This window comes from Accipiter gentilis, chromosome 31 (assembly GCF_929443795.1).
Source record: "Accipiter gentilis chromosome 31, bAccGen1.1, whole genome shotgun sequence".
Taxonomy (NCBI): Eukaryota; Metazoa; Chordata; class Aves; order Accipitriformes; family Accipitridae; genus Astur; species Astur gentilis.
The window spans coordinates 18,086,135-18,113,613 of record NC_064910.1 but is presented as its reverse complement, the minus strand read 5'-3'; the positions used below and the strand labels follow the sequence as shown (position 1 = coordinate 18,113,613).

The window sequence follows — 27,479 nt, the reverse complement described above, 5'->3', positions numbered from 1 at the left end:
TTTCCCTTCTTCACATTTGATTTTTTTGCATTATTTGTCTTCAGCAGTTACAGCCCCTTCCCAGATGATGGTTCATTTTATAGGAGATGGTAGCTCCTACATGACTTTACTCAATTCTTCATCACATCAGTCAGATACTAAGGTGTGATACACTGACATAACTACATGAAAATGCTGTCAAGAGCAGTAAAATACCCCTTCTCTGCCACATTACCAGCAGAGCTGAGAGCAAGTATTATCCACTCATTATTTCAGGTCATGGTTTGTATTTTCTACGAACAACAGCTTGGTGCACTTCCATAATGACCTAGAATGTTGTAAAATATGGAAACATACCCTCATTTTTTATTACTGTTATGGTTAAGGAATTTTTTCAATTTAACTGAAGTTTCCCATATGCATCTGTCAGACTGAAAAGATAAGCGGGTTTCTCAAAAAAACCCCAACCAAATAAAAAAAAAAAAAACACAAACAAACAAAAAACCCTCAAACTAAACAAAAAACTCTAAAACAACTCAGGCCCTTCCTGGTACCAGCAAATACAGAGGAAAGAAAAAACACAAACTTTTCTATCTTTCTTCTCAAACTATATGAGAATATTAACAGATTGACTTAAATGTGCACACACAAGAACATTGGCGCAAGTTGTGATTATAAAAGAAACCATCTCAAGGTTCTTGATTCAACCATGTCTAAGGATTTGACATCACAGATTGAAGTTCTCCAAAAAACCTTAAAAGCAAATGGAAGACAAATCTTTCTAGAAATGAAAATATTATACTGAACCTGCACATGCTTTGATTGTTCTTAAATCAGAGCATTATTCTCAAAGTTCCCATTCCACCTTCTTTAGTAATTAGTAGAAGAGAGGGAGAAAAAAGCATTACTTGTAGAGTTTGTTCTCCATTTTTTTGCTTTCTCAAAGAATTCCAGAGAAAAGGTTACTTCTGGTTACATCTTTTAAGCACTGTATCACTAGGCAAACAGTATTTAGAGAACATACATATTTAGCAGAGTTGCATCATCATTCACTGGCCACTTGACAAGTTTACAGCAGTTCATAATATAAGGAGTGGTTTTAATAAATCTCTAAACTGCTGAAGCTGTTATGACATACAACATTACTAACATCACAGACATTAAAGCACGTGTCTATTATGTGTATCAGCTAACAAAACAGACAAATGATAAAATATAGGGTAAAGCTCTTGCATTAATATGAATAGACAAATATTTCACTAAATGTAATGCAGTCCTCAAGAAAAAAAAAGGTAAATGAATTCACGGCCATTTGAATTATCATCCAGTATAATAAAATCCTTTATAGAATTAAATTACCTCCTTTGAGCATAAAAAGGATAATCATAGGCTTTCTTACTGTCTTTTGTAAATACCAAAAATAATTTACAAGCTATGATGTTGTCATTTCAAAGAGTACTCATAAAAATTGTTCCAAAAATCATATGTAAAATAGAATCAGTAACTTAAGTAAGTACACTTTTAATTGTCTCTCCATTAAGGTGCTTTTTAAACATCACAGCAAAATGAAAACATGACAAGGAAAATCACAAGTAAAGAAAGATGCTATTCTGATTAACTAAAGAGAAGATAGATAAGCATGCCAAAATCTTCTCAAATTCCTTAAAAAAAAAAAAAAAAAAAAAATCAAACAAGAGACTGTCTAATCTTAGAACCTTAAATCTGGAAAACATACATCTGCTTGGCCACATAAAAATAACTAAACCATGAAGCCAAGCAACTTTGTTCCCTGTAAAAACCAGGGCCTAGTATTCAGAATCTACAAACATAGCTTCTGGTTTGTCAGATTTTAAGATAGATCTGGGAGAGAACCTTTCACACCAGTTTGGCAGGACATCTAAAGACAGTATCTGAAGAGAACAGGACCACGCGCAGGAGTACAAAGGCTGAAAAACAAGACAACAAATGCAAGAGTCCCAGATACGGAGTCTGTTTGGACTTGCTTCACTTTTATAGGCCCTAAGAACCTAAAAGCCCAAATGTTTGTGCAGGTACCAAGTCAACCTACCTGATTTAGAGATGCCCAGCTATGGAAAGACAAGCACAAAAGATGAGAATGTGAGATTTATCCAACCCTAGTGAAAAAGGACTCTGTAAGAGGTTCCTCCTCAGTGAGCAATCCAACCTCAGGTTTAGCATAATCACAGGGGAAAAAAAGCCATATTTGAGCGCTTTCTGAAAAAAGGAGCTTGCAGTGTCATGGGATTGTTTTGTTGTTGTGGTTTTAAAGCTGATTCCAAGGGGTACAGCACGGATATGGCTATTCACATCCAGTTTTTAATGGAACAAACTTAAACTCAACAATAATGGATGGCAATGCAAAACTTGAGCAAAAAAGTAAAGATCCAGGTATGATAAATTTAACTACCACGTACCACAAATCAGCATCATCGTTAAGGATGAGTCCAAGTCCTGCTGGTATCCTCCTGTTTGTTATACGGGGTTATCTCTCCATTAATTATACTTTTACGGCCACAATGAGGTAGTGCAGATGTCTACTTTCTGACCCCATACCACAGGCCTATGTTGGGGAGGCTTCCTTTCTGGTGACAAATGGCTCACACGAGCTCAGAACTTCTTCCACAAAGGTAAATGTGACAAGAGACATCCAACCCACCCTTACCAGTATTGCCACAGCTTACAGACTGATGGCCACTCATGTGGACAATCATGTTATTTTCTACCTAGTCTTATTCGGCAGAGCTACAAACAGTAGCAGAGGCACAGAAGCTATGCGTCCCAACTCTGGAGGGTCACTACCCCATTCACTCACATTCAGGTGGTATCCAGACAACCGTCTTTCCATATGAAAGTTTTATATCCTGCTATAGAAGTTTGGAAACAGAACCGACCTCTACAGACATCATGAAAACAGTCATTGCCAATGAACAGATTTTCTAACTAAAAATACATTCTACGAACACACACTTAAACTCTTGGTAACCTCTGTTCACTATTCTGACCTACTATTTCATAGTTTGTCTGTCCAGTACTGACTAGAAACTTGACACTATACCCTTTACTCAGATTTACCTAGATCTGAAAACGCTCCATTTCATATTTGCCACAGCAGCACCATCATTCCTCTGCTCCCAATACCTACACTCAAGAATCAACGCTCCATACCTGTGCTCATTCTACTCTTTCCCCAAGCAGCTGCTAAAAGCAATTAAAGAGAGAATACCGGGTGGCCAGGAAGACTTCTGATCCAACCTCTCTAGCAATTTTTATGTGCACCTTATCTATGCTACTAATCCTCCCTCCCAAATTACAGACATACCACACCATACACACTTAACGCAGCCCACACTACAGAAATATTCACCTGCCTTGTACAGCTCCACATCAGAGTACTGATCCGTTAAACAAGGCTTGTCAATCATTCTCTACATTTGGAAAGTCATTAAAATAAAAACGGTTTTGGGTTTGTTGGGGTTTTTTTCCTCCAGAGAAAGACGCCACAGGATTTATACCAAAACAACGACTCCAGATCATTACTAGACTGGTGAATTTCCAAAAGAGGGGTGGGAGAGAAGCTATGTCAGTGAAAGTGCAATCAAAATTTCTACACGGTATTTTTGTTTTCAGTGTCAGATGGGCATCTCCAATCTTTAGAAATCAACAGAAACTTTACCATGAAGCATCTATATTTGATGCAAAGGCAAGGAAAGAAAAGATTACCAGAGATCACATCCGTCATAAAACAAGTTTGGTGTTCTCTTCCATTTCACACACATCCCTTTTCCAGATTATGCCCGTATTCCCCACTCACCCAGCAACTGCGGACGATGGTTGAAGCAGTTGCAGAAGTAAGAGTCTCTAAAAGACCCTACACACACAGGTGCCACATAAAAAAACTGCACAGATAATTAAAACATAATAATGTTTTATGTATGCTATGTAAAATTTTATATCCAGTAGCTACCTTCTAAGAGTTTATACCCTATCTTGAGCTTATTCTAGATAAAAGCTCTTATACATTAATTGATCAAGGCAAAATTTAAATTCTCACCACATCTATTAAAATTATACCATGACTTTAAGAAGTATCCCTTCCAGTAGCCATGCATAACAGAGCTTATCCTTGCCGCTGCCTGCAGAATCAAGGCTGCAGACTACAACTGTAATAGCTGACTTGCAAGCTAAAATGAGAAGACCTGAATGCGCAACAAAATAATATTGAAAAAAAGACTGAAAGTCATAAAAAAGCTCAGCACCAGCCAAGTTCAAAACAACTTCATGTAGGTAATCTGCCTGCAAGATCACACTCTCGGTTAAATACTGTTTACCATTGCACTCCTTTCTTTCAGAAAGGCCTTCCTTCTAACAGCAAAGAAAGAACCAGCATTTTCAGGCAAACTAGTTTTTCAACCCAATCGCACAGAGGGATTAAAAATGGGGTTTACACTGGAACCTATCTGCTCCGTGAAGCTCTCATGGAATTGGAACAGATACCTAGCTGTTACCTAGGAAACAGCAAGTAAAGTCCTGTGTAAACTATTAGGACATCTAACAACCAGACAATTAGAAACGAAAAGAGTAGCTCTGTACAGAAATTATTTACTGCAATCTACAAGATGAACTCACTCCCTAAGTACTTCATATCTTTGAATCAACAAAGCCAGATGCAAGCTTTGAAACTTGGGAATTCATTTCAGAAGAAACTTTCAGGTTCTTCTGGAAAAATGCTATGATCTGCCTTTACTTAAGTACAAATCTCAGCATTGGCAACAGCTGTGTCTTCAGGTATGCAGAAAGCTACCAATTTTGTACACAGCAACAAAGACCAAAGCTTCCTCTCTCTCTCTCTAGATATACAGAAATTGCCATGTAGCTGCCTTAATAACATTTCCAAGCGGCGCATCCCTTTCTCTCCCTTTAATTCTAGCTCAAGTGTGACATGAAGAGCTGGGAGCTTTTCTAAAACACTGTTTCCAAACAAATAGAAGAGGTCAAGCAATTCAGTTACCTGGAAAGAAATATCATACTACGTCACCTGCTCCTTATCTATGCGAGCATGTTTTCCCTCTCCTCAAAGTTTCCACTGTAGTTACTGCTGCTGCAGCTCTAGCAGTATCAGCCGGGAACACGACCCAAGGAAAGCCGAGCGGGCTGCTAGTGCCGTAGCCGTCACATCGTGTAAAATTGCTGCGAGCAGGATGAGACAATGATGTGCTTGAATGATAGCAGCTGTTCTGTGCTGGCATCGCCACAAGCAGAGCTGTAATCACAGCCAGGTGCAACGGTGGGAATTTTGGGGGATAAAGGCTACGCCTGCACCTGTGGCACTCGGTAACTTCCAGCCATGCAGTATTTGCTTTTTAAAGACCATCTGTCATTCTGACAAGCTCCCTACCTGAGCGCCACTGGAGCAAGCTACCTTTTGTATTTCCTTAACGAGGCCTTTCTCCCTGTTGTACAACATCCACTTTCAGCCTCATATGCGCTTCATAAACGGAAAAGGATGCGGTAACTATGGTGTAGGAACCACTGAATCATAAGAATTCTAAACACTCCTAGTTACTGTGATCAAAGCTAAATCCTTTAGGAAGATTATCTGCACCAGAAGCCTGAAAAAATCCTGCGACTCGAGTACTTTTATACTGCATCTTTGGGATAAAACACGATTTCCCCTGTTACGGAGAAGGGCTACCTCCCGTTACATTTAACTGTAGTAAAAACATTTTAACGGGGGCTGTTGTGCTTCTTGATCCATCTATGCAGCTTCAGGCCTGGCAACCAGCTGCGAACGCAACAGTCTACAGGCAAGAGACCACAACTCCGAGGCCGTCAAAAGGGAGATTTATTCGGAAAGCAAAGGGAAAAAAAAAAAGAAAAATGATCCTAACCGAGCACCCGTTCCAACAACGAGAAGCACACGCCTGACGAGCGAGGGCTTACGGAGAAGCCAAAGCCCCCCGCGCCCCAGCGCCCATCACCGTAGCGAAACGGCGGAGGGGCAGCGCTCGGAATCCGGCGATGATTTCACCACTTTCTCTAAAAATATCGCTCCTGCTACGAGCCGCCGGCCCCCCAAGCGGGAGCGGCGGGGCAAGGGCGAGCCCCCTCCTCCCCCTGAGGCGCGACCACCCCCCCCCCACACACACACACACACCCCCCCACGGTCCCGGCTCCCCGTCGCCGCTTTGGCATTTCCACACCCGCTCCGGCCGCCCCCTCCACGCCAGCCTGCCCAGGTACCGGGGGCAACGAGCGCCCAGCGCCCACCTCGCCCCTCAGACCTTGCTCCCCCCCACGCTGCGAGGGAAGTTGAGAGCGGCGGGGGGCGGTGTGTGGGGGCACCCCCCCACACTTCAAGCCCTGCCCGTCCCCGCCGGGCAAGCGGGACGGCTGCGGGTGGCGGAGCGGCGAGAGAGAGCAAACACCCTTACCCGGAGAGCTTCCCAATCTTCACAAAGCTAAACACATCCATCCATGCGGCCGGCTATAGCTCTGCCCGTCGCGCTCGCTCACTCCAGCGGCAGCGGCTCCATGGCGGGAGAAGGTGGCGTCCGGCGGCGGCAGCAGCAGCAACAGCCCTTGCAAAGGCAGGAGCCGGCGGAGGCAGAGGCTGCTACCCCCCTCCGGCTGGGAGCTGGGCGTGCAGCATCTCGCAGGAGCGGCGTTCATCTGCGCGCAGCCCTCCCCTTCTGCTCCCCCTCCCCGTTCTCCGCCTGCCTTACCCCCCTCCCCGGGGTAACTCAAGCGAACGGGGAGGGCGCTGGGGGGGCTGCCCTCAAGCCCCCGGCCGGCGCCCAGCGGGAGGCTGAGGGGGACGCGGCAGCGCTACCGCCGCCCCGCTACCCCTTTGCGGTATCCCACCCCCCCCTCCAAAGGAGCGAAGGCGGGGAGGGGGCTGAGGAAGGTGGCGGGTGTAGAAGGGGGAGTTTCTCCTCTCGCCGGCGATGTCTCCCCCCTCCTGGGGGTGAGCGGAGGGCGCAGGCGGCGGCGGCGGTGGCGGCGGCGCGGGCGAGCGCCGCCCGCTGGCTCTAGCCTGAGGCGGCGCTGAGGCCGCCGGCAGCGGGCTGAGGGGATGAAGGGCTGAGGGGAGCGAGGGGCTGAGGGGTCTGAGGGGACGAGGGCTTGAGGGGTCTGAGGGGACGAGGGGCTGAGGGGACGAAGGGATGAAGGGCTGAGGGGAGTGAGGGGATGAGGGGGATGAGGGAACAGGGGGCTGAGGGGACGAGGGGATGAGGGGACAAGGGGATGAGGGGGCTGAGGGGACGAGGGGATGAGGGGACGAGGGGATGAAGGGCTGAGGGGAGTGAGGGGATGAGGGGGATGAGGGAAGGAGGGGCTGAGGGAATGAGGGGCTGGGGTGACGAGGGGACGAGGGGCTGAGGGGGCTCAGGGAACGAAGGGCTGAGGGGACGAGGGGGCTGAGGGGAACAAGGGGCTGAGGGGAGTGAGGTTCCTGGCCTCCCACCGCCGCAGGGCTCCCAGAGCCGCAAGGGGCTTTGGTGAGCAGGAGGAGGGCCCTTCCCTGACTCGGGGAGCAGCACCCCGGGGCCCTGCCAGGAGCCCGGAGGCCTCCTCCAAAGCAGAGAGCCCTCTTCCCCCCCCCCCACAGCAGCGATCTTCTCCCCTCAGCGATCGGCGCTGCCCCGTGCTTCCCTCCAGGGTGGGGATGGGCCTTTTGGCCTTCAGCCCTCGCTCCGGGCGCTCGTCACGGGTGGACTGCTGACGGGCAGCGGGGCTTAAACCTGCTGCCTGGCTGTTGCCACCATCCTGCCACGTCTCCACCCGTGCCAGAAAAGAGATGTGGAGGAAAGGCGTCTTCGTGGTGACAGGAATGTGGCAAGGCCGGTTTGTGGCGACGTAACTAAAACCGAGCGTTCTTCATACCACGTCGTGTGGAAAAACGGCAAGTCCAGCTGTCCTGACGCGAGGACGGTAAAGACGCTGCCTGATGCTTCTGCCCTGTGTCAGGCTTCAAAAGAGAGACTTGGAGTTTAGCTCTCCGTAAGCTTCCTGTGAGTGAGCAGGACAGGAAGGCTGGTGAAATTCAAATCCATCTTCACGCGAGCTCTACACTGCAATACAGTAACTCACAGCATGGGAATGGATTTTCTCCACCTCAGTGTTTTTATTTGTGTTTTTGTTCGCTGAATAGATTGATACGCTCTTTACTTCCTGCCCTTATGGAGTTGCGGTCTCCTCTGCAGGCTCGCACCTGCAATCTCCCAGCAACCTAGAACTTGAGAAATGGCAGTAGAGCCCAACGCGTAGACTCCAGCGGCCAGATGAAAACAATGCACTTTTTTAATATTAAAACTTGTATTGATAAGAGAACAAAAAGAACAGGCAGTACGAACATTCACTGTGAATTGGGTTTCGGACTATTCTTTAAAACAATAACAACAAAGAATGATTGATCGTCTATTTACACTGGGAGAACATTGAACCACCAGCTTAAAAACACTCCCCGGCCTACCGTGGATGTAAAAGGTTGGGGCATATTCTGAAATGCCGTATGAAGTGTTTTATGCTAGTGCATCAAAATATTTATGTGGTTCTTACATGTAACTATATTTATTTACTGTTATACCGGATTTTTTAAAACTGCAGAACCTGTGCCTGTCATTCACACTGCTCTATTGATTGGTAAAAGTTACAAAGATAACACAGATTCAGCTGGTTAGAAACTGATTTATTTATAAAACTGTCATTATTTATTTATAGACTGAGGAGATAGGCCAAGATCCTACAAAGCTAACTGAAGCTGGTGAAATGATACACCATACATAAAATTAAGCACGTATGTTCTGTATCAAACAAGGTTCCTGTCTTGAGCACTTCATGCTCCAAGGCTTGTCACAAAAAGGTGCCGTAAAGCATAGTGGTGAGAGCCAGACAAGCAAACAAGTTCTAACGGGTCAGTAGAATTTCTGTGGTTTCAGGGTCTTTCAATGGAAAGGCAAATGTGATCCTAGGGTATATTGGACTGGCTTTGGAGCCACCATCTGTACACTGAAATCATATTTTGGTATTATATCTTCATCTGCAAGAACTAGACAATGTCATGACTGAACTCTTGCACATACATTTATCCCTTTTAGTTACTACAGTGGGATTCTTCTCACCTACTACCAAAAGTTAGGGGTCCAACCTCAGCTAGTCAAACCCTGCCTCTGTGGTGGACAGGCACCTATCACTCCAAACCATCTCCTTCTGGAAAAAGTGACATAAATTGCCTCTTGCAGGTGCTTTATTTTCTCTGTCAACTCCAGTGAGAGCAAGCCTAGATGCCTACCTTTGACTAGACAACCGTCTTCCACATGTCTAAAGTTAGGTGAAATAAAACCCATTTGAAGGTGACAAAAGTACATGTAAACGCTGAATGAGAACAGACAGCCAAAGACAGCAAAACAACATGTATTTAGTATCTCAGTAACAAACAATAATTGAACATGAAGTTCTTAATCTTAAAGCAGGAATCTGACATCAATTTCTGGCTGAATCTTAGCTGGCTTTTTTTAGAATAGCATAGTAAATATCGCTTTTTGAGGATGCTTTGGTACTGTGCACTATTACCTTTTTAATACTTTTGCCCAAAGTAATCTAATGAGGACTCTTAATACTAATGTTTTGTGTAATCATAGATATCCTAGTGTAGACTGTGGGCCAGTAAAAGCCTTCATTTCATATAGCATGGCAGTTACATATGCATTTATAGAGAAGGGAGTCTTTGTCTCATTTTGTAACTCTCCTTGTTCTAAAGGAAATGACAGACATATGTAATGCACGTAGGAATGTTATGCCATCTTAACTTTAAAACCAATTAGGTCACTGTAACAACTTAATTTTTTGAATACCCTAATTGTTTCGGTCCTTGGGAAACTCCTATGAAGATGCAATGTAAATAGCTTTACAAATGACTTAAAGAAATATTTATTTTCCTGTTCCTGGGTTTTAGGATTTTTCATTTTTCCTTCTGAGGCACTGAATACTCACCAGAAGAATATGCTTTGGGCTTTCCTGGATACCACACAGCACAAACATTTAGCCCTGCAGCTGGACCGCTAATGTTGTTTTTATTACTTACAAGATGAGTAGACTTGATCCTAGATAATTTGAATGAATACTGGTAGAATCCTAAACCAAAGACATAATATGAAACCCCTGGAAATGGCTGAGGTCTAGTTTTCATTCTAATACTTCTGGACGTCTCACAAGTTTTCCTCTCACATAAATTAAAACCCCATCTCTATAGGGTTCTTTAAGGCTAGTCAAGGTTTTTTTTAATGATTTGGAATCTTAAAAAGAAGCTTAAAAGTCCTGTATCTCACCTTCAAAATGGTTTTAAATTCATCAAGTTGGAATGATTTTTCGCCCCCTGTGATAACAGCTGAAGGTTCCATGATTTTTCTGCAGTGCTTGATGATATTACTCATACCCGAATGGCAACAATGCTTAGAGGAATGTGGTAATAAAATCCATTGAGTAATGAGGTGTTAATACATAGCTGGTGATGCGAAGTTTCAAAGAAAGATACTTTGTCATTGTGATCTGGCACTTACTGAATGTTATTTCTAAAGATATTGCTTAAGACTATGTCATGTAGTAAGTTTTGTAGTACTCTGGGCTACTTGTATTTTAAACTGTTACATTCTTTTTTCAGCCTTGAAGCTTCAAAACACATATCTTTTAGTATCCATTTCTTTATCCTGGTGCTTACTGTCTGTACACAAGTCCATCTAAAGCCCATGTAACCATTACAGATTTTCTCTGTGTACACATTTACAGCATTACAAGAAATCCCTCTGCTTACCTTCAATCTATACACCCAGCTTCTACATGTCATTTTTGGCACCTTTATCAAATAGACTTTTATCAGGCATATTTTTTATTGACCCATGCAGACTGTTAAGCACTAAATGTTTTCAATTTTGCTGTATAATTTAGTGTGGTAGACATGACGTGTCACATACAAATGCAAAATTAAATCATAGATGGTTGGAAATTTAAATAGCAGACAAGATTTTCTTTCTTGCCAGTTAAGAAACAAATAAATCTAGACTCCTAAAGGATACTGAATTGCATGGAACAAAATAAGCAAGGATATTACAACTGATGTAACAGTTCTGCTGAAGCCAGACATGTGTCGTCAAAGCTATACAAGCAGGTTGGTTAAAAAGACAGTTGACAAAAACTACTGGTTGCTATTATGAACTGAAAAGTCTTACAGCATATTGAACCTGTAACATTAAAAAACATTAAAAAGAATGTTTTCATATGTTGCAGCACGCAGATGAGATCAAGGTAAGGAACAGGACCTTAGACAACACAAAGATAGTAACATTTTCTGCTTCAATGAATAAGGCAATACTAACAAACACATTAGTTATTTTAAAATAAACTGGTCTTTATAAAAAAGGATTCACTTTTCTACAGTGGATATATATGAAATATTCAAAGCAGCATACGGAAAGAGGAGAGTTATCTACAGTGGCTCTTTCACTGACAAAAGACCCAATTCAAGAAAATCTTTAAGACATGCCTACAAGATCAGCCCTATTCACGGCATCACTTAGTCTAAAATGTAACTTGAAACAACTGCAAAGTTAAGCACGTGTTTAAGTGTTCTTTGAATAAATATGATTTCACAAATCATAAGAAAATATATAAAGATTAATCAGAAAAAAGAAATATAAAATGTTAATGTGCAAGTAAGCGTGCTTAAAATTTATTTACAATAAAGTGAAAATTGAGGGAAAAGTAAAACCTCATCCACCCTTTCTCAAGGCAAATCTGAATTCTGCCATCATGTTTTTTCATACTTTAACCGAAATAGTCTGGAGACCGAAAATTTTGTGGCAACTTTAGAGAAAATAATCAAAGTATGCATTTTAAAATTAATAAAATATAAAAAAAAACAGGACTACCACTGATGTCTTGTGACTGAAATGATCTAATATGCGGTGAATTTTAAAAATCAGAGGCATATGCTATTTTTTGTTAAGACAACATTGAAACAAACCAAGGACAAGACAGTTGGATTAGAAACATATTGGGGTGGGAAGCCTTTATTTTTGTTTGTAGTCTGAAGTTTAAAATCTTCATAAATATTTTTTAATTATTATTATTTGCTAGTACCAGAATATGATTTCAGTTACAGCTTATAAATTTGCCAGCTTGTCTGTCTGTGAACACAAAGTATTTGTTTTGTTTGCCCTCACAGAATAGGACATTACCATGAAACTCAAGAAACATTGTAAATTTTTATTCTGTGTGGATTTTTCTGGGAGATATCTGCAACCATCTGAGCTGAGGGGGAAAAAGGCAATTTTGTAAGAGAAAAATAGCTTACACTCAGAGGACGAAAAAAAAAAGCAAATTTTCACAATGAATAGAAACTTCACAGACACGGTGTTTGCATCTGTGTGCCAAAACCTAGTTTTCTGAGTCCATATTTAGGCACTTGCAGATAGGTGGCCTACTTGTCAGTAATACTAAACATTCACAAATGAAAAAGAAATTGCTAGTTACTTCTAAAAACCAAGCAGCTTATACAAAATTACCTGTGTATCTGAAAAGCCAAACTTCAGCACGTAGTTTTGAAATTTTCAGCCTATATTTTTAAAGACCATACAAACCACATTTTATCCACTAAAATGTGTTCTTTTGATCTTATTTGCAGGTTTAACAAGTCTAGACCCATGAATTGTATGCGAGGTCTCAGGCGGTGGGTAATTACTCTTAGCTTAGGCAAGGTAAAGCGCAGTGCAGCTGCTATTCCTGACCATTGCACCAAGAGAACCAACCGCCACTCTGTGCGGAGCAGGGTTTATTCTCAGTGTAACTGTACGTATTCAAGGTGTGTACGGGCAAGTATATCATGTGGCTTGCATTAAGAATGCTGTTTCTTCCAGGTAGAAGAGAAGACTGCAAATCCGTCTGCAGAATAAAATACAGTAAGGTAGTTACTTGTTCAGCATACTGAGTAACGTGATAAGGAGTCTTTCGTGCTTCAGGCACTTCTGTTTATTCAAGTGACCACTGGTGAGAATCATCGGGGATTTAGATTTTGTTTAGGCTATGTAGTGCTTCTAGAACAGAAACTAAGTCCCTAACGTGGCTTAATAATAAATAACGGAGAAGAATTATCATGGGAATCTGGTATATGGAAAGACCAGTGGGAGCTGTGAAGCTGAAAGGCACAATAACATGCCATAAAGTTCACAGAATTTTCTTAGGACAGCATGTGCAATTTTTAGAAATGCACTGCAGTCGTTAAGAGGTGTTCTGTAAATACAGTGCAGTTAGGAAACTACTGACCTACCGCATTGTACAAGCCTAATGCTTTCGGTTAGGAGGAAATAGAAAACTAGCCTTCTCATACCCATCAGCACGTGGCCTATGACATGGCTGAGTAATCTGCACGTAAAGGCACTTACGCCATGTTCTCTGCTAACAGAAATCTGTTTGGCCAGATCATTAAGAAACGCTGACAAGAGTGCTTCACACCTGTACGCTCTTCTTCAGCCACCAGTTCCAGTCTGGGTGAAATTTAAGGACCTGTATTGTCTCAGTGCTCATTATCTCAGACCTGCCTTACCCTTAGCCCTTTGCAGCACCCCACCTCCTGAAGTTGAAATCAAGGAGGTCAGCTGCAGAGCGTTCCCCTGGGAAGGCTGATTCAGCCTCGATCACGCACCTTGATCACACACGTGGACACCTTCGGGAGTCGAAGAGCCAACGCACAGCGTAAGAACCATCAGTCTGCGCAGATCAGCTTACAGGGTAGAGACATTTTAGAGCACAATGCAAGATCACTTTCTTTGTGCTCCCTGGTAGAAGCAGTCTTTAGAATTCACTGACATTTAATCATCTGCCTCGTATCACTCCTTTTCAGAGTAGCTATTTTGGTGCTATGTGGGGGTTGTCACAGAAATGGTTGCCTAATTCTGATCTAAGTTTTGTGATGTGCACCCAGATCTTCTACCGATAAGCATTTTACATCCAAATGCAATAATAAAGGAATTAAAAGTGATTCTGTTTCATGAAAAAGCAGTGACATACTTACCAGATATTCCTAGGTCTTGAAAAAAGAAACCTAGAACAATTTCCACAAAGCCTATGGAAAAATGGTCGTACATCAATACACAAGTTCCCACTGCCTGCCCTACCTCTTTAGCTTCAGTAGTTACCGGTGAATGGATTTTCAGTAGGGTCCAAGAAATCAGGACTTGTTCCATGTAAACGACAGGCATCAGTACTTTCAAATCACTGCTGGCCTCATAAAATGGCTGAGGTTCAGAACTATTTTGAAGCTTAGCAGTCAGAAAAGTATCAGTGAAACTGCCAAGAAGCTTGCTGCTTCATGCAGCAAGGAACACAGATCTAAATGAGATTTTTCCTTTTTTTCTTGCAGAGGAGCAGTAAGGAAGGGGGTAGGGAAAAGAGCTGCTCACTTTATTTTCCCTGAAATACACTGTGGCTGTATATTTGAATCAATCCAATGCGTGCTTTATGAGTGGTTTTAAGATGATATAAATGTCTTGTTAAAGGCTTCTTGTGTTTCTCTGCTGAGATTAGTACAACTCTATGTTTACAATACACCAATACCATTTTTTTTTCCTGGATGTTCTTTCAAAGTTAGGTTAGTGCATGTCTGCACTAGGCTCAGAAATAAAAGTTTTGTCTGAATGAAAACTAAAACCTAAACACTTAGCTTTTTAAAAGGGAGACAAAAGACGACATCAAGAGAAATTTTATTTCCTACAGAGTTCTTCCAAGTCCAGTGTGTTTTGAAGGGTAGTCCATGATTGCAGCTAACTTAACAGATTGCTGAATGGCAGCAAATTCTGCTTTGTCTGCTCTAGTCCTCAAGAAATTCTCCCCTTCACCTCTAAAGCCTGCTGGGCTGCTCTCTCATCTTCACTGTAGTCTTTAAAACCGTGCATGAGCTCCAGCCCCTCTGCTATAACTTTCTTGCTCACTCCATCCTGCAGTCTCCTGAGCCTTCTCTGTTTGAGGACTCTCAGTAGCCATAAGGGAAGGAACAATCTCCCCTTCCTCCAAGAGGTCCCTCTTCTTAAAAGGAACACAACACATGCTTGAGAGAAATAAGTCAAATGCCCGTGAAATTCCAAGCTAAGTCTGCCCCAGCCTTTGAGTACCAAGTGTCGTAGTTTAAGAGTGCCTAAGGAAACACATTTATGAGAGAGATGTACAACATCTGGTTTAACACTGCCTCAGGATTAAGTTGGTTCAGTATAGTTTGAAAACATGTCAAAAGATTGGGGTTTTTTAAAACATACAAAGCTAAAAATATATATTTAGTTGTATCAGACCATCCGCTTGAATAATTATTCTGGTTATCCGTCAGGCCAGCTCAGTAACGCTGGCCATCCTCCAGGGCCCATTTCTCTTATGTCTCTGCCAGATGAATGCCCAAATTGTCAAAAAGCCATTGCAGTATGAAGATGAATTAGAATCACACAGTAGGGGTCACGACTACCCACATCAACCTCTTGCTTAAGATGTTTGCCACCTACTTGTGAGGAACAAACTCTACTTATCTGAAAGTCACCTTACAACTGTGGTTCTCTCCAGGTCCCTATGAAGTCAGCAGAGACTGACTGCAAGCAGTTCCTGCGGGCAATCCTGTCCATCTAAGGTCTGACTGCTTGGTTGCTTTGGGTTGGGTTTAGGGGGCTTTGGGGGGGATGAAGGGCGGTGGGTCTGCAACTCTCCCACACTGGTTGTGCTCCTAACTTGGGTGCCCCAGGTAGTGTCCCTGCTGAGGTAAGCTTGTGCCATTCCTCAGTTTGACAATCAGAGTCAGCCAAAGAGTAAAAGGAGAGGACCAGAGGACGGTGGTCCTGTAAGCTGTGTTAAGAGAAGTAGTTACACCAGATACAGGCCCTTTCACGGTCGGATCCCCACTCGGATGTTGGTGCACACCATCACGTGTGATTTTACCCTCATTCCTCTGTAGTTTGAGCAAGTCTATCCTGCCAAAAGAGATTCCCAGTCTCCTGGCACTTGTTCAATATTACACTCATATCTAGCTTCCCACTTGCTGTTACACCTCTGTAAGCATTTTATCCATGCGGGTCTATCCTCTGTGGATTGATACCTTTTTCTTCACCTTTTAATTCTTCCTTTTTATCATTAAAATATTTGTAGTCCTGTTTGCAAAGGAGATAAAGTGTAGAGTAGTAATAAGCCTGCAGTCATCTGAAGTCTAGACATACCTGGGCAAACCCCAATGATTTGCCACTGAATTCAAATCAAAGCATCTTGCCATATTTAAATGGAGATGTAGTTTTAAATTGAAAGCTAAATACAGATGAAAGATGAAAGAGCTCCTAGGAGCTCTGGCAAGTTTATTAAGGTAATTACTTACATTGTAACTTATGGAGCACGGAAGGACTATGTGGTCAAAAGACTGCGGAGATTGCTCAGATCTCTGACCTGAAGAGTTTATGATCCAAAGGTCTGATCCAGGCCAAATACCCATCAAACAGGACATGTGTGTGAAGGAAAACTTGCAATAAAGGAAACCTAGGCACATACCATTAACTCAGTTTCTTTGTGTCTATACACAGCAGTGTGGAGATCTTACCAGCTCAAACATTCAGAAATTACGGATTGGAGCCCAAAACATCATGAGACTGACTTTAAAACAAGATTTTTAGAAGTTGTACATTCTAATTTGTTTCCCTTCTGATCTCTAAGCTTCTGGAGAGCTCTCAGGTAATGCTGTCAAGGTTTCATCTGCAAACCTCAGGGCTGGAAACTTACGTTTAGCAGTATCAGAGCTTTCAAGCAATCACATTTATCAAGAAATCAAGGTTGTAAGGAAAAACCCCACAAAATATTGTGAGATTAAAAATAAAAAAGTGAGCTGGCAACCTTGGATACAGTAATATGGGAAACTTTATATTTTAACCAACTTTACAAATACAGGGTAATTCTCAGAACTCTTTCAGGGTAAAGAAGTATTTCTCTTATTCCCTTTCAGTACTTGGGAAATAAAGTGGGTTAGTTTTCTAATATCTACCAGCCAGGCTCCTAAATGAATAAATGCAAAATGTAAGGAAACAAATAACATATTGCCTAAATCTCCATTAGGAACTCAACTAAATCCACCTTATGCATCTAGTACAAATTTCTGTGCACCCATGTATCTCTTCTTACTACAGTAAATTAGCTTCTTGGACAACTGTCCTTTCATTACTTCATAATGTTATTACTGCCTGTTGGTTAAAACACTGTCTATTCAATACTTCTATGCAAACTAATGTTTTGCCAGTCCTACAAATGAGAAAGTTCCTCTATAGAAACAGTGGCAGAAGCTTAATCTCAAGGGATTAATCTCAAGCAGCTGCTAGAAATTTCATCACCACATTACATTGGTCTTATCCGGGGGAGCTGTGGGGGAAAGTGAAGACTCTTGTAATAGCACTCCTAATACCTCTGCCTTAAAAGCAGACGAATTGGGGAAGCCTGGGCAATCAGCAATTGGTGTGCTGGATTAGATTCCAGATCCAGTATCCTCTCTCTGGCAGTTCCAATGTTACATTTCAAAGGAACCCCATGATAGCAAGAGGGAGATAGTCTGTGCACACACACAAAAAACCACATGCAAATCTCGTCCCTGTACCTGAACAAAGATGGACTTAAACCCCAAAGCACAAGGCTTAATATCCACTGCAAATTATTTATTGCAGTTAATTGTAATTCTGTTTCATCTTGATTCTCTTGTAACAAAAGAGTCATGTCACCAGGGTTTGTTCATTGAATGATTTTTTTTGTGTCAAAAATAACACTCCAAATTTAATCTAGGGACAGCCTTTTTACATAAGAGTGCACAGTGCAAGTCGAAGTCACACTTTTCCCAAGTCCATTTACACAAATAAGTGGGCAGCCATGCGTTCCTGGTGGAGGGTTCTGGGTAGTAAACAAGAGTATTAGCTTTGAGAGATTTATATCGGTCTAATCCGATGAAGAGGTAACAAAGCCAGGGGTAACTTTAATGCTACAGTCATACCATGTTCATTCCATACATCCAGGTTCATCCCACTCTGCACTTTCTACTTGAGACATCGGCTACAAACCTCAGCCATCCTCTGCTACTGATTGATCTTCTGCAATTTTTATTTGACTGCTTGATAATGAAATTCATAAAGGAGAGGAAAGATACAAATTCTATTATTAGCAGCCTGCCAGTATCTTTTCTCTATCTTTTGCAATAAATATGGTACAGAAATTCTCACTGAAATTCCAATTTTGGCCCACTCAGTGAGAAAACTAAAAGACCTTAATACTGTTTAGATGAGAAATCACCAAGTTAAGAGTCATTAGCTCAGTGGTGCCGATACAGCTCAAAACACTCATGACCTGTCAGATGAAAAGCAGTAATGACCAAGCTGAGCCCCACAGTGTCCTGCACAAAAGAATCATTGGGGCAGAAGAACAACTGATCATATTTTTGGTTTGGATCTACTCCCACAAAGTAGAAAAAGGAATGACTCGTAATTGCTAAGAAGGATTAAAGGCAGAAGTAAGCTATGAAGATCACCCACAAGGTAGGTAAATATAGTCAATACAGACAATACAGTCCAAAAGCACAAACCAGTGACTTGTTTGTTTATGCAGCATTTTAGATAAATTTAGAGAACAATGTGGAGAAATAACTATAGCGTTTTTAGAGAATTTAAAAAATTACGTTATAATACTGCTCTCTATAGCATGGTTGCTTAGTTACAAAGCCGAGTCCTTGAGATGACAGGGAAAATAGTATTCATACAAGTTTAAAGCCACCCAAAATATCAACAATGGCTTGTCTATAAATCAGGGTAATGCAGGCATATAATCTGATATCTCACTATTTGCCAGAACTAGACAGAAATATTTTAGACTTTTACACCCTATTTGAGATACAGCATCTGTTTCGAGCTTTAAGTTACTCATATCAAATCATAAGCAATCACTATGCAGGGTTTGGAATCTGTCAGTCAGAAATTTTAGGCCACTGAGGTGGACAGAAATTCAGCTATTCAAGGAAGCAGTAAGAAACAGATTTTTCATATTTGTTTTATCAGTTATGGTAGTCTTTGAGGTACTGAAGGTGTTGTAGTATAAGACTTATTTCAACACAATGGGAAGGGTAAAGTTAGGCTGGAAGTTTTTAAAAAAGGAGAAAAAATATGCTATTATTCTATTATTGATTTGGGGACTCCAGTAATTTAGTCTGCAGATTTTGTGACTTTGTATGCAGTCTAAATTAACTGCATGTCTGAGGTATACAAGGTTCACCAACAGGAACATATGCTGCCATGGTCCTATGCAGACATCCTCGGCATCTATATGTAAACCTTCCAATTTACAATTTAACTTCAAAACACACCTTCTTTATGCAATAAGTACAGTAAAAGCATTCAGAAAAATGAGATTTCACTCCTTTTATCACCCTGATTACTGAATTGTTCTGCAGCTTGCAAGAATAAAAATAATACTTTTGAGCTGAATGATCCAAGTCAGTCTGCCTCCTGAAATACGCAGCCTGGACTTCAAACATCACAGGTAATCTTCTGAAGCTTATTTGTTCCAGAAGCAGTGAATTGATAATTGTATTCCAATTTAAGGATAGAAATAGCTATTATTAAAGCTATATGCTGCTACAACAGAGACAAAGAAATCCAGATTTCTGTATTGGTTGATTAAGAATTTCTCCATTCACTCCTACCTCCTAATTTATATTTTGATGCTAGCATATTTTACATGAAAGATGTTTTGTTTTGACATTATAATAAGATCTCTGTAGACTGACTGGTTTTTTCCACGGCTGCTATTTTTCACACCATCCTATTGTAAATAAAATACACATTTACTGAACAATGCACAGTTTCAGTAGTTGGCTTTGATAGTCAATTGTCTTACTAAGAATGCTAGAATTTCCAAAAGCCCATTAAAACTAGCTTTCTGTAAAGTTTCATTATTTTTTTTGAAGTACAGGATAGTTTTTTAGAAAAGCAATTGGAGCCATGGGGATTATTTTTATTTTTCTCTCTGTAACTATAAGAACATGATTAGACAGATGTTTCATTGCAGATTTGCTTTAGACCAATGTGATTTAAAAACACGGAAGATATAATACCCTTTAGAATGAAGTTTAGTACTGTAACATTGAGAGAATTTTAACTGTATTATAGTAGACCAAAGAGCTTTCTCTAAATTAATTAAAATAATATTTAAAGTGAATTTCTAAATTCACCAGATAAAAACAGACATCAAAGGAGAGTAATACTGTGTGAAAATACCTTGTGAATACTTTCTACCCATTACCCCTCTTCATATTCACTGTCAAATAATTTAAATAAATGCCACCTAAAGGAGCACTGTAATAAGATTGCTGTAACAGGGACAAGAGTGCACTCACTACACAATTGTTTTATTTTATTCTGAGATTGTGTTTTTGAGCTAGAGTTTAGATTAATTTTGTTGTAGAGACAGCAAAGTAGCTACTCCAGCAATTCCAATTAGTTCCTTCATTGGTTTATCCTTTGGTAAAATCTGACATTAGTTTCTATCAGAAGTTAATCTCTATAGACTTAATAAACTAATAATAGTGTGAGATAAATTGCAGTGGATGAGAGGTGTGATGCTGTATGTGAACTTGCTGCTGAAAAAAACTGATAAGAGCATTCAGTGTATTAGATGTATACTACAGAGATCAGTTTATTAGTTTCAGGAACTCTGTGTATCTATGGCTGTGAGATGAATTCACCCATTAGTTCTGGCCACAGTAGGTCAGAAAATGAGGAATACAGTGGCTGTAATCGTGATTTGTAGCATGGTGAATGTTGCTGCTGATAATAATTTTGAAATCTGGAAACTCTTAGATCTGTTTTGGTGGATACATTTCTGTGGTCCCCTAACTTTTTCTGATTCTACTTTTTCTGATTCACAGTATAAAAAAATATACTGGGAATGTAGATAACAAAGCCAGCTTATTCATTTGGCATACTCAAATACGGATAAGGCTGGTCCTTCCTGATAATCTCCCAAGAGTCAGTTGAGGCCTTGAGAGTCCCAGAGCTCTTTCCAAGAGCTTTGTAATGTTCCTTTCACAAAGTTTTGACCTTTCATTAGTGTTATTTTTATTACATGTTTTGAATCATCTGGCTAATATTATAATTTCTGTTTCTTTTCCAGCAACTTCAAAAAAACATTAGCACATACCTTTATGTCTTTGTGGTGCATTGATCACCGCTCCTTACTGTAATGTCAGCTAACTATAATATCACCTTCATACATCAGTGTGTGTATGTTTATAGGTATATATATTTATATGAAACAGAAGTGGTTATCTCTTCACCAAACACATAAAAATCCTCTTTTTAAAGCTTTACAGTCCAAGAAAGTCTTCTACACCATCTTTTCATACTGAAGCCCATAAATTTTCCTTGCTAGTCAAGGAATTGCTAAATACATGTCTTTTTTATTAAATATATTTGCTATTTTCCACTGTGTCTAGTCAGAAACTTTGTAAAATGGAGATACGTTTTTTATATTTTGAGTCCCAGATTCTCTCCATAGTTACCTGGCCCCAGGCATCAGGTCAGTAGGAGACATTAAGTTCTTTATTAAAAAAACTTTGAAAAAAATATGAGCACCTTGAGAATGCAGACTTAGTAATGCAAATTTGTAAAACTTTTTTAGATGCTATTTACCATTCTTTCTATCACCTCTCCACTCCCACCACTTTTGATTTGTGTTTGTGCACAACGAACTTATTCACCACCTGGCTCATGGACTCCTTCCAGTCAAATTTCAGGCCAGGATTTGGAATAGACACACCATTGGCTGCAATGATGGATGATCTACTCTTGCCCATTTAAAGATTCCTCTGTCTTTCTACAACATTCAATATATTCACCACGCTGAGTAGTTATTTTACCTTGAGGAAGTTAATGGTTAAGCACTGAGCTGGAAAACATTCACTGTACAAAATGCAATCAGAGGAGTGATGGCCTGCTTCGTCTTACTTGCCAAAGATATGAAGACCCTCCAGGTTCTACATCAATCACTCTTTCTTTTCTATCCATATAAAGGCACTGGGAAAAATTATGAGACATCATCTAAAAGACCAACAACATGGATCACTTTCTGTCCCAATGGATGGTAAGTCTCTTATTCTGTACAAGTTACCCTCTGTCAGAGAGGTCCCAAGTTAGAATGAAACCTGCTCAGATCCATGGGTAATGCCACATGAAATGCATAGGCTGCATTGGTTCTTTCTACTCTTTTTAGCTAAAATTCCTCCTCCTGTCCCCTAGCAGGCTTTCTTTAGGAAACTGAGACTGTTGATATTTGACGAGTTTTCTTTTAACTCATTGAAGTCTCTTTTAGCTTCACCCTGAGCTGTGTCTGTCTCTTCCCAAAACTTGTCTGACTTGGCTTTTAAGGCTTTCTTCATTGTCCTCTCCCATTCTTTCTCCATATAGCAAAAAGACTGAATGCCTCACCAACTCAGAAGAGCTTTGAACAGCAGTTGACTGAAATGAAAGCAAAATTTAAACAGCACCACAGAATCATTGAGGTTGGAAGGCACCTCTGGAGAGCATGTAGTCCAACCTTGCTGTTCAAAGCAAGATCAACAAAAGCAGGTTACTGAGGGCTGCGTCCAGTTGGGTTTTGAGTATCTCCCAAGGATGGAGACTCCACACTCTCTCTGGTCAGCCTGTTCCAGTGTTTGACCACCCTCACAGTAGAAAAGTTTTTCCTATGTTTAAACAGAATTTCCTGTATTTCAGTTTGTGCCCAAAGGAAAGAAGGCATTTACTGCCTTGGCCATTTCCACCCTCTTTGTCACCACATTCCTGGACCCATTCAGTAGCAGGCCCACAATTTTCCCTAGTTTTCCTTTTCTTGCCAATGTACTTGTAGCAGCCCTTTTTGTTGCTCTTTACATCGCTTGCCAAATTTAACTCCAGGTGGGTTTTGGCTTTCCTAACGTCATTCCTGCATGCTTTGTATTCCTCATGGTCACCTGATCCTGCTTTTCCCTCCTGTACAGTTCCTTTTTATGTCAGATTTGAGTCAGGAGCTCCTTGTTTATCCATGCAAGGCTCCTACTGCCTTTACTTGATTGCCTGCTCATTAGTCTAGACCACTCTTGAGGATGGAGAAGGTGATCCTTGAGAATCAACAAGCTCTCCTTGACCTCTCTTCTCTCCAGGGATGTATTGCATGACATTCTTCCAAGCAGATCTCTGAAAAAGGCCAAAGCCTTTTCACTGAAGTCCAGGGTTGTAATCCTGGTTTTTGCCTTGTTCCCTCCGCTCAAGCTCCTGAACTCTGGTCATCATAGTCACTGCAGCCAAGGTTGCTCCCAGCCTTCACATCCCCAGCCGGCCCTTCCTTGTTCGTAAGTATGACACAAGCAAAGCACCTCCCATCATCAGCTTCTCAATCAAGTGTTGTCAGTGCACACCAGAAGATATTACCATGCTTCAAGTCCCTCATGAGGACCAGGGCCAGTGAACGTGAGATTTTTCCAGTTGTCTGAAGATCTCATCCACTTCTTCCTGACCAGGCAGTCTGTAGAAGACACCCACGACATCACCCATGTTGGTTTGCCCCCTAACCCGGACCCACAGGCCCTCAGCTTTCTCGTCACCCATCCCACAGAAGACCTCCACGTGTCTGTGCTGCTCTCTCGCATACAGCGTAATTCACCCTTCTCGCCATCCTTCCCAAAGAGCTTGTATCCATCCATCGCAACACTCCAGCTATGTGAACAATCCCACCACGTCTCTGTGATCCCGATGAGATCATAGCCCTGCAATTGCATGCACACCTCTAATTCCCGCTATTTTTTCCCCATGCTGTGGGCATTAGTGTACAGGCCCTCTAGGGAGGCATCCAGGTCTGCTTATTTCCCAGAAAGGGTACGAGAACTTCCCCTGTAGCGCTGCGGGTGACAAAACAAGGATGCGAAGAGAGGATATTAAGAACATGTCATATCACAGCTCTTTTTTGCTGCCAAGGGACTCCACTTGCAACACTAAGTAAATAATGTTCTGACCTGGGACTTTTCCTGTATGCTTCATAAATTCTGCACACAAGCTGATAAAAATGCTCTTTTATCTCTGAGTAGCAGAAAGCCTAAATTGCTACTCATGGATAACAAACATGGTTACAGTGGTCTGAGACTTCATGATCTTTAGGTTGTTTCATCATAAATCAAGTTTCCTGGGGATAAAGCACTAACTTGAAAAAGAGCTCACCACTAGTTATAAATGCAGAAGACGTTTTGTGGAGACAACTGCCATCCTGTTGAGTCCTGGCTGATTCCCTTATAATATGAGATTAATTCCAAAATAGTTTTCCTCATGTCATACTCTATATACAGATCACTGGCATGAGCCACAGCGTATTTCATTAAAGAAGCAAGATTTCCCTCAGTATATCCATGCTGTACTACAACAATTCAATTGTCAGATGCATGAGTTAAACTTTTGAAAACTCTGCATCCTAAACCCACTGTATTCCTCACTTGCTGACCTGAAAGTAAGGATAGTCAAACAGTCCAAAAGGTACACCCACTAATATTACCTGGAAGATATTTTCCTTCTCTTAGCTCTAATCTCACATACACATGTCAAAAGGCAACAGGGATGGAGATAAGGAAATGTTCCAACAACATCATAGGCAGGCACGGGTAGTATGGTGCATAAGCAGGATCCTGCTGTCGAAGTAATTCTGTTTTGGGAGGGATTTAGGTTAACAGCACCTGCTCTAGGTCTAGAGTGAGAAGCAGAGGGAGGAAGCCATCAAGAAAACCCAATGCAGTAAATGCATATGGCAAATAAAAATCACTCAACTCACATCACATACTTCTCTTCTGTACAAGTTTATGTTATTCTGCAAAAGTAGAAATAAGCTTATGGAATTCATTCAGAGTTTTAACTCCCAAACCTACTGATACTTTCTTGTTCAACATAAATATATTAATGTTTCAGCAGGATGCTATTTTTAGGTGAATTGATATTTATCACTGATTTTGATATCTCTACATATATCACATGAAACATGGCTTTAGAACGCTTGCAGTTCCAAACTTTGGGAAAGCTGACATTTTAAAATTTATTTGAGAAAGGATAAAATTTGTATACAGAAGTAGATTTAAGAGTGAGATAAAACAACTCTTCCTGTTCTTCTTTTCTCCCTCCTCAGCAAGTCATGAAGCTTGAGCAGTACTTAGCAACACCTTATCACCATAATATAAGTATTTCTTAAGTATATAAACAGCGTATCGTTGGGTGATGCACAATCAAAGCTACTACTAAATCATTGTTCCAATGTCTGAGCAATTATCTTTCCGAAAGGACACAGAAATGGAAACAAAATTCTGTAATCACTGGGAACTCATTCCTCAGTGATTGCTTTCGTTTTCATTTAAAAATGTGATAAATAATCCAGCACTCCTCATTTCACTTGAAGATCATTTCAGATCATCTCAAAACAGCTGTTTGTTTGTTGTTTTTTTTTAAGACTAGAGGTTCTTAACAGTATTCAGACACACCAGGTAAATCCCAGCTCCTGCAACTTGAGCCTGCCAAATCTTACACATCAAGTTTAAGCCAGTACATCAAGGTTCTGCATTTATTCAATGAATGAGGTAGGAACAAGTATCTTCTACAGGGACCTGCCTTGAGCGCCCATCTTAGTAGGGGATGAATTACCTTCTGGAAGTTCCTATCCCTTTTGACTATAGAGAATGTAAATTAATAGTTTACAGAGACTTAAATTACTGGAGACTTAGTTTATAGAGGCAAACAGTTGAGAGAGGAGAATTTGATTTGTAAATGATGTCCATGTTAAAGTCTTATTCTCTTTTAAGGACACAATACTGCAGCATTTGTCCTGTTCTATTACAGTGTAGCTTGAAGGGAAGAAGACAGAACTGCCTGGGATAGTGCAAACATCAGTAAGTCAGCGTATTGTGCAGAGAGTAAAAACACAGGGAAAAAACATGGAAAAAAGCCTCCTCATAGAAGGTGTCAATTAGTTGGTTAATCAGAAAAGAGAGCAGATGTAGGCTTTCATGGAAAAATGTGGTAATAACAGTTCCTTGAATGAAGGTGAACATGCATTTGAGTAACGGTTGGCTGGAGAACCAGTGGGCAGACTGAGAGAAAACTCTAAATATGGGTGTTTTAAGGAGACTAGCAAATAGTTGTGTAGTCTTCTCATTTTTTTCCTTTTTTTTTTTCCTGAATGTATTTGTTCAAACTGCGGGGAGGGGGGAACCCAAACCCTTAATGAACCCAGCTGAGGACTGTTCCTTAAACAGTAATGACATACAAAGAAATGACTAGCTACTTTAGCCTCCTTATAAATGGTTAAACATGTGGTAAAAAACGGGAATTATTATGCTGGCACTGCAGTAGGTTTAGGATTAAAGTAATCTGTTTTATTTCTGGAAACAATGTGGCCCCTCTTCTTATTGTGGCCATGTTTGAAAGAGAAGTGAGCTGTTATGCAAACAGGCTACGGAGAGTCGGTGCCGTCCCGGGGGAGGCTTGGCATCTTTTGGATAGAGATAAAGAGGAGGCAGGCTTGAAAGGGGAGCGTTACGGAGTTAATCTCACGCCGGCTTTAAAACTAAGGTCTCTGGCAGAAAGGGTCACAGCACAGGAGCGATACAGAGGAAAGGGTGAGGAGCATGAAATGAGTGAGGTATCGCCGTTCGATGAGCAATTGGAGCTGACCCATGCAGTTGTTTAGGGTGGACAGTATCTGACTTTCTGCCTACTGTACAGTAGGGGTATGTTTTCAGCAAGGAGCAGAGTAGAGCTCCTGGCATGAATAATGGGAAATGTCTCCCACGTTCCTTGCTCATCTCCCTGGTAGCTCATAGCTTTGCATCACTATAAATTCTCTAAGTGTCTTTTTTACTACCGTTATCCTCAGTATTTCATCTCTAGTGGGATAATTGGGTTTTTCTTCATGGCGTCATTATCATCAATGACAGATGAATCTCAAGAAGCTGAAATTTCATTTTAGTTTGGATAAGCATCCTAATATTCAGATGATTCTTTGAATCATACATGAACTGGAAATCGCTGAACCTGAGCTGAAAATGTGACAAGCACTGTCCTTTTCATGAGTTTTCAGACACTTTTGCTTTGAGTTACACCTGGAAATACAGAGGAAGCAATGCCCCTGTAGTACTCTGCCATTTCCAGTGGGGGAAAAAGGAAAGGCTCAAAAGCTCAGTCTAGTCTGAATAAGAATAAAGTTCATCTCACTATATGCAGGATTACAAAACTAGCAGGGGTGTAGTGTATTTTTCTAACTGAAAAAAAAAGTGTAATTTTATATCACAACAGAAAAAAAGAGTATATGTTGTCTAAAAGTAGCTTGATGGGTAAAAAATATCTTGTCTAATTACAGACTTCTAAAAGTTAGATATCTAA

General features: G+C 41.1%; 1 protein-coding gene across 7 annotated transcripts in view; it reads right to left on the bottom strand.

Moving 5' to 3' along the window:
• Positions 1–27,479, bottom strand: part of FRMPD4 (FERM and PDZ domain containing 4) — a 410,476-nt gene that overhangs the window by 297,835 nt on the left and 85,162 nt on the right. Inside the window, exon 1 of one of the 7 annotated variants that reach the window (XM_049834630.1) lies at positions 6,432–6,682. The exons of 5 other annotated variants lie outside the window; for them this stretch is intronic. In XM_049834630.1, the coding sequence (XP_049690587.1) occupies positions 6,432–6,472 (41 nt within the window). In that variant the 5' untranslated portion in view covers positions 6,473–6,682. Of the gene's footprint in view, positions 1–5,419; positions 5,469–6,431; positions 6,683–27,479 lie in introns of those variants that run through there. One more of the 7 variants, XM_049834632.1, reaches the window with a different exon arrangement.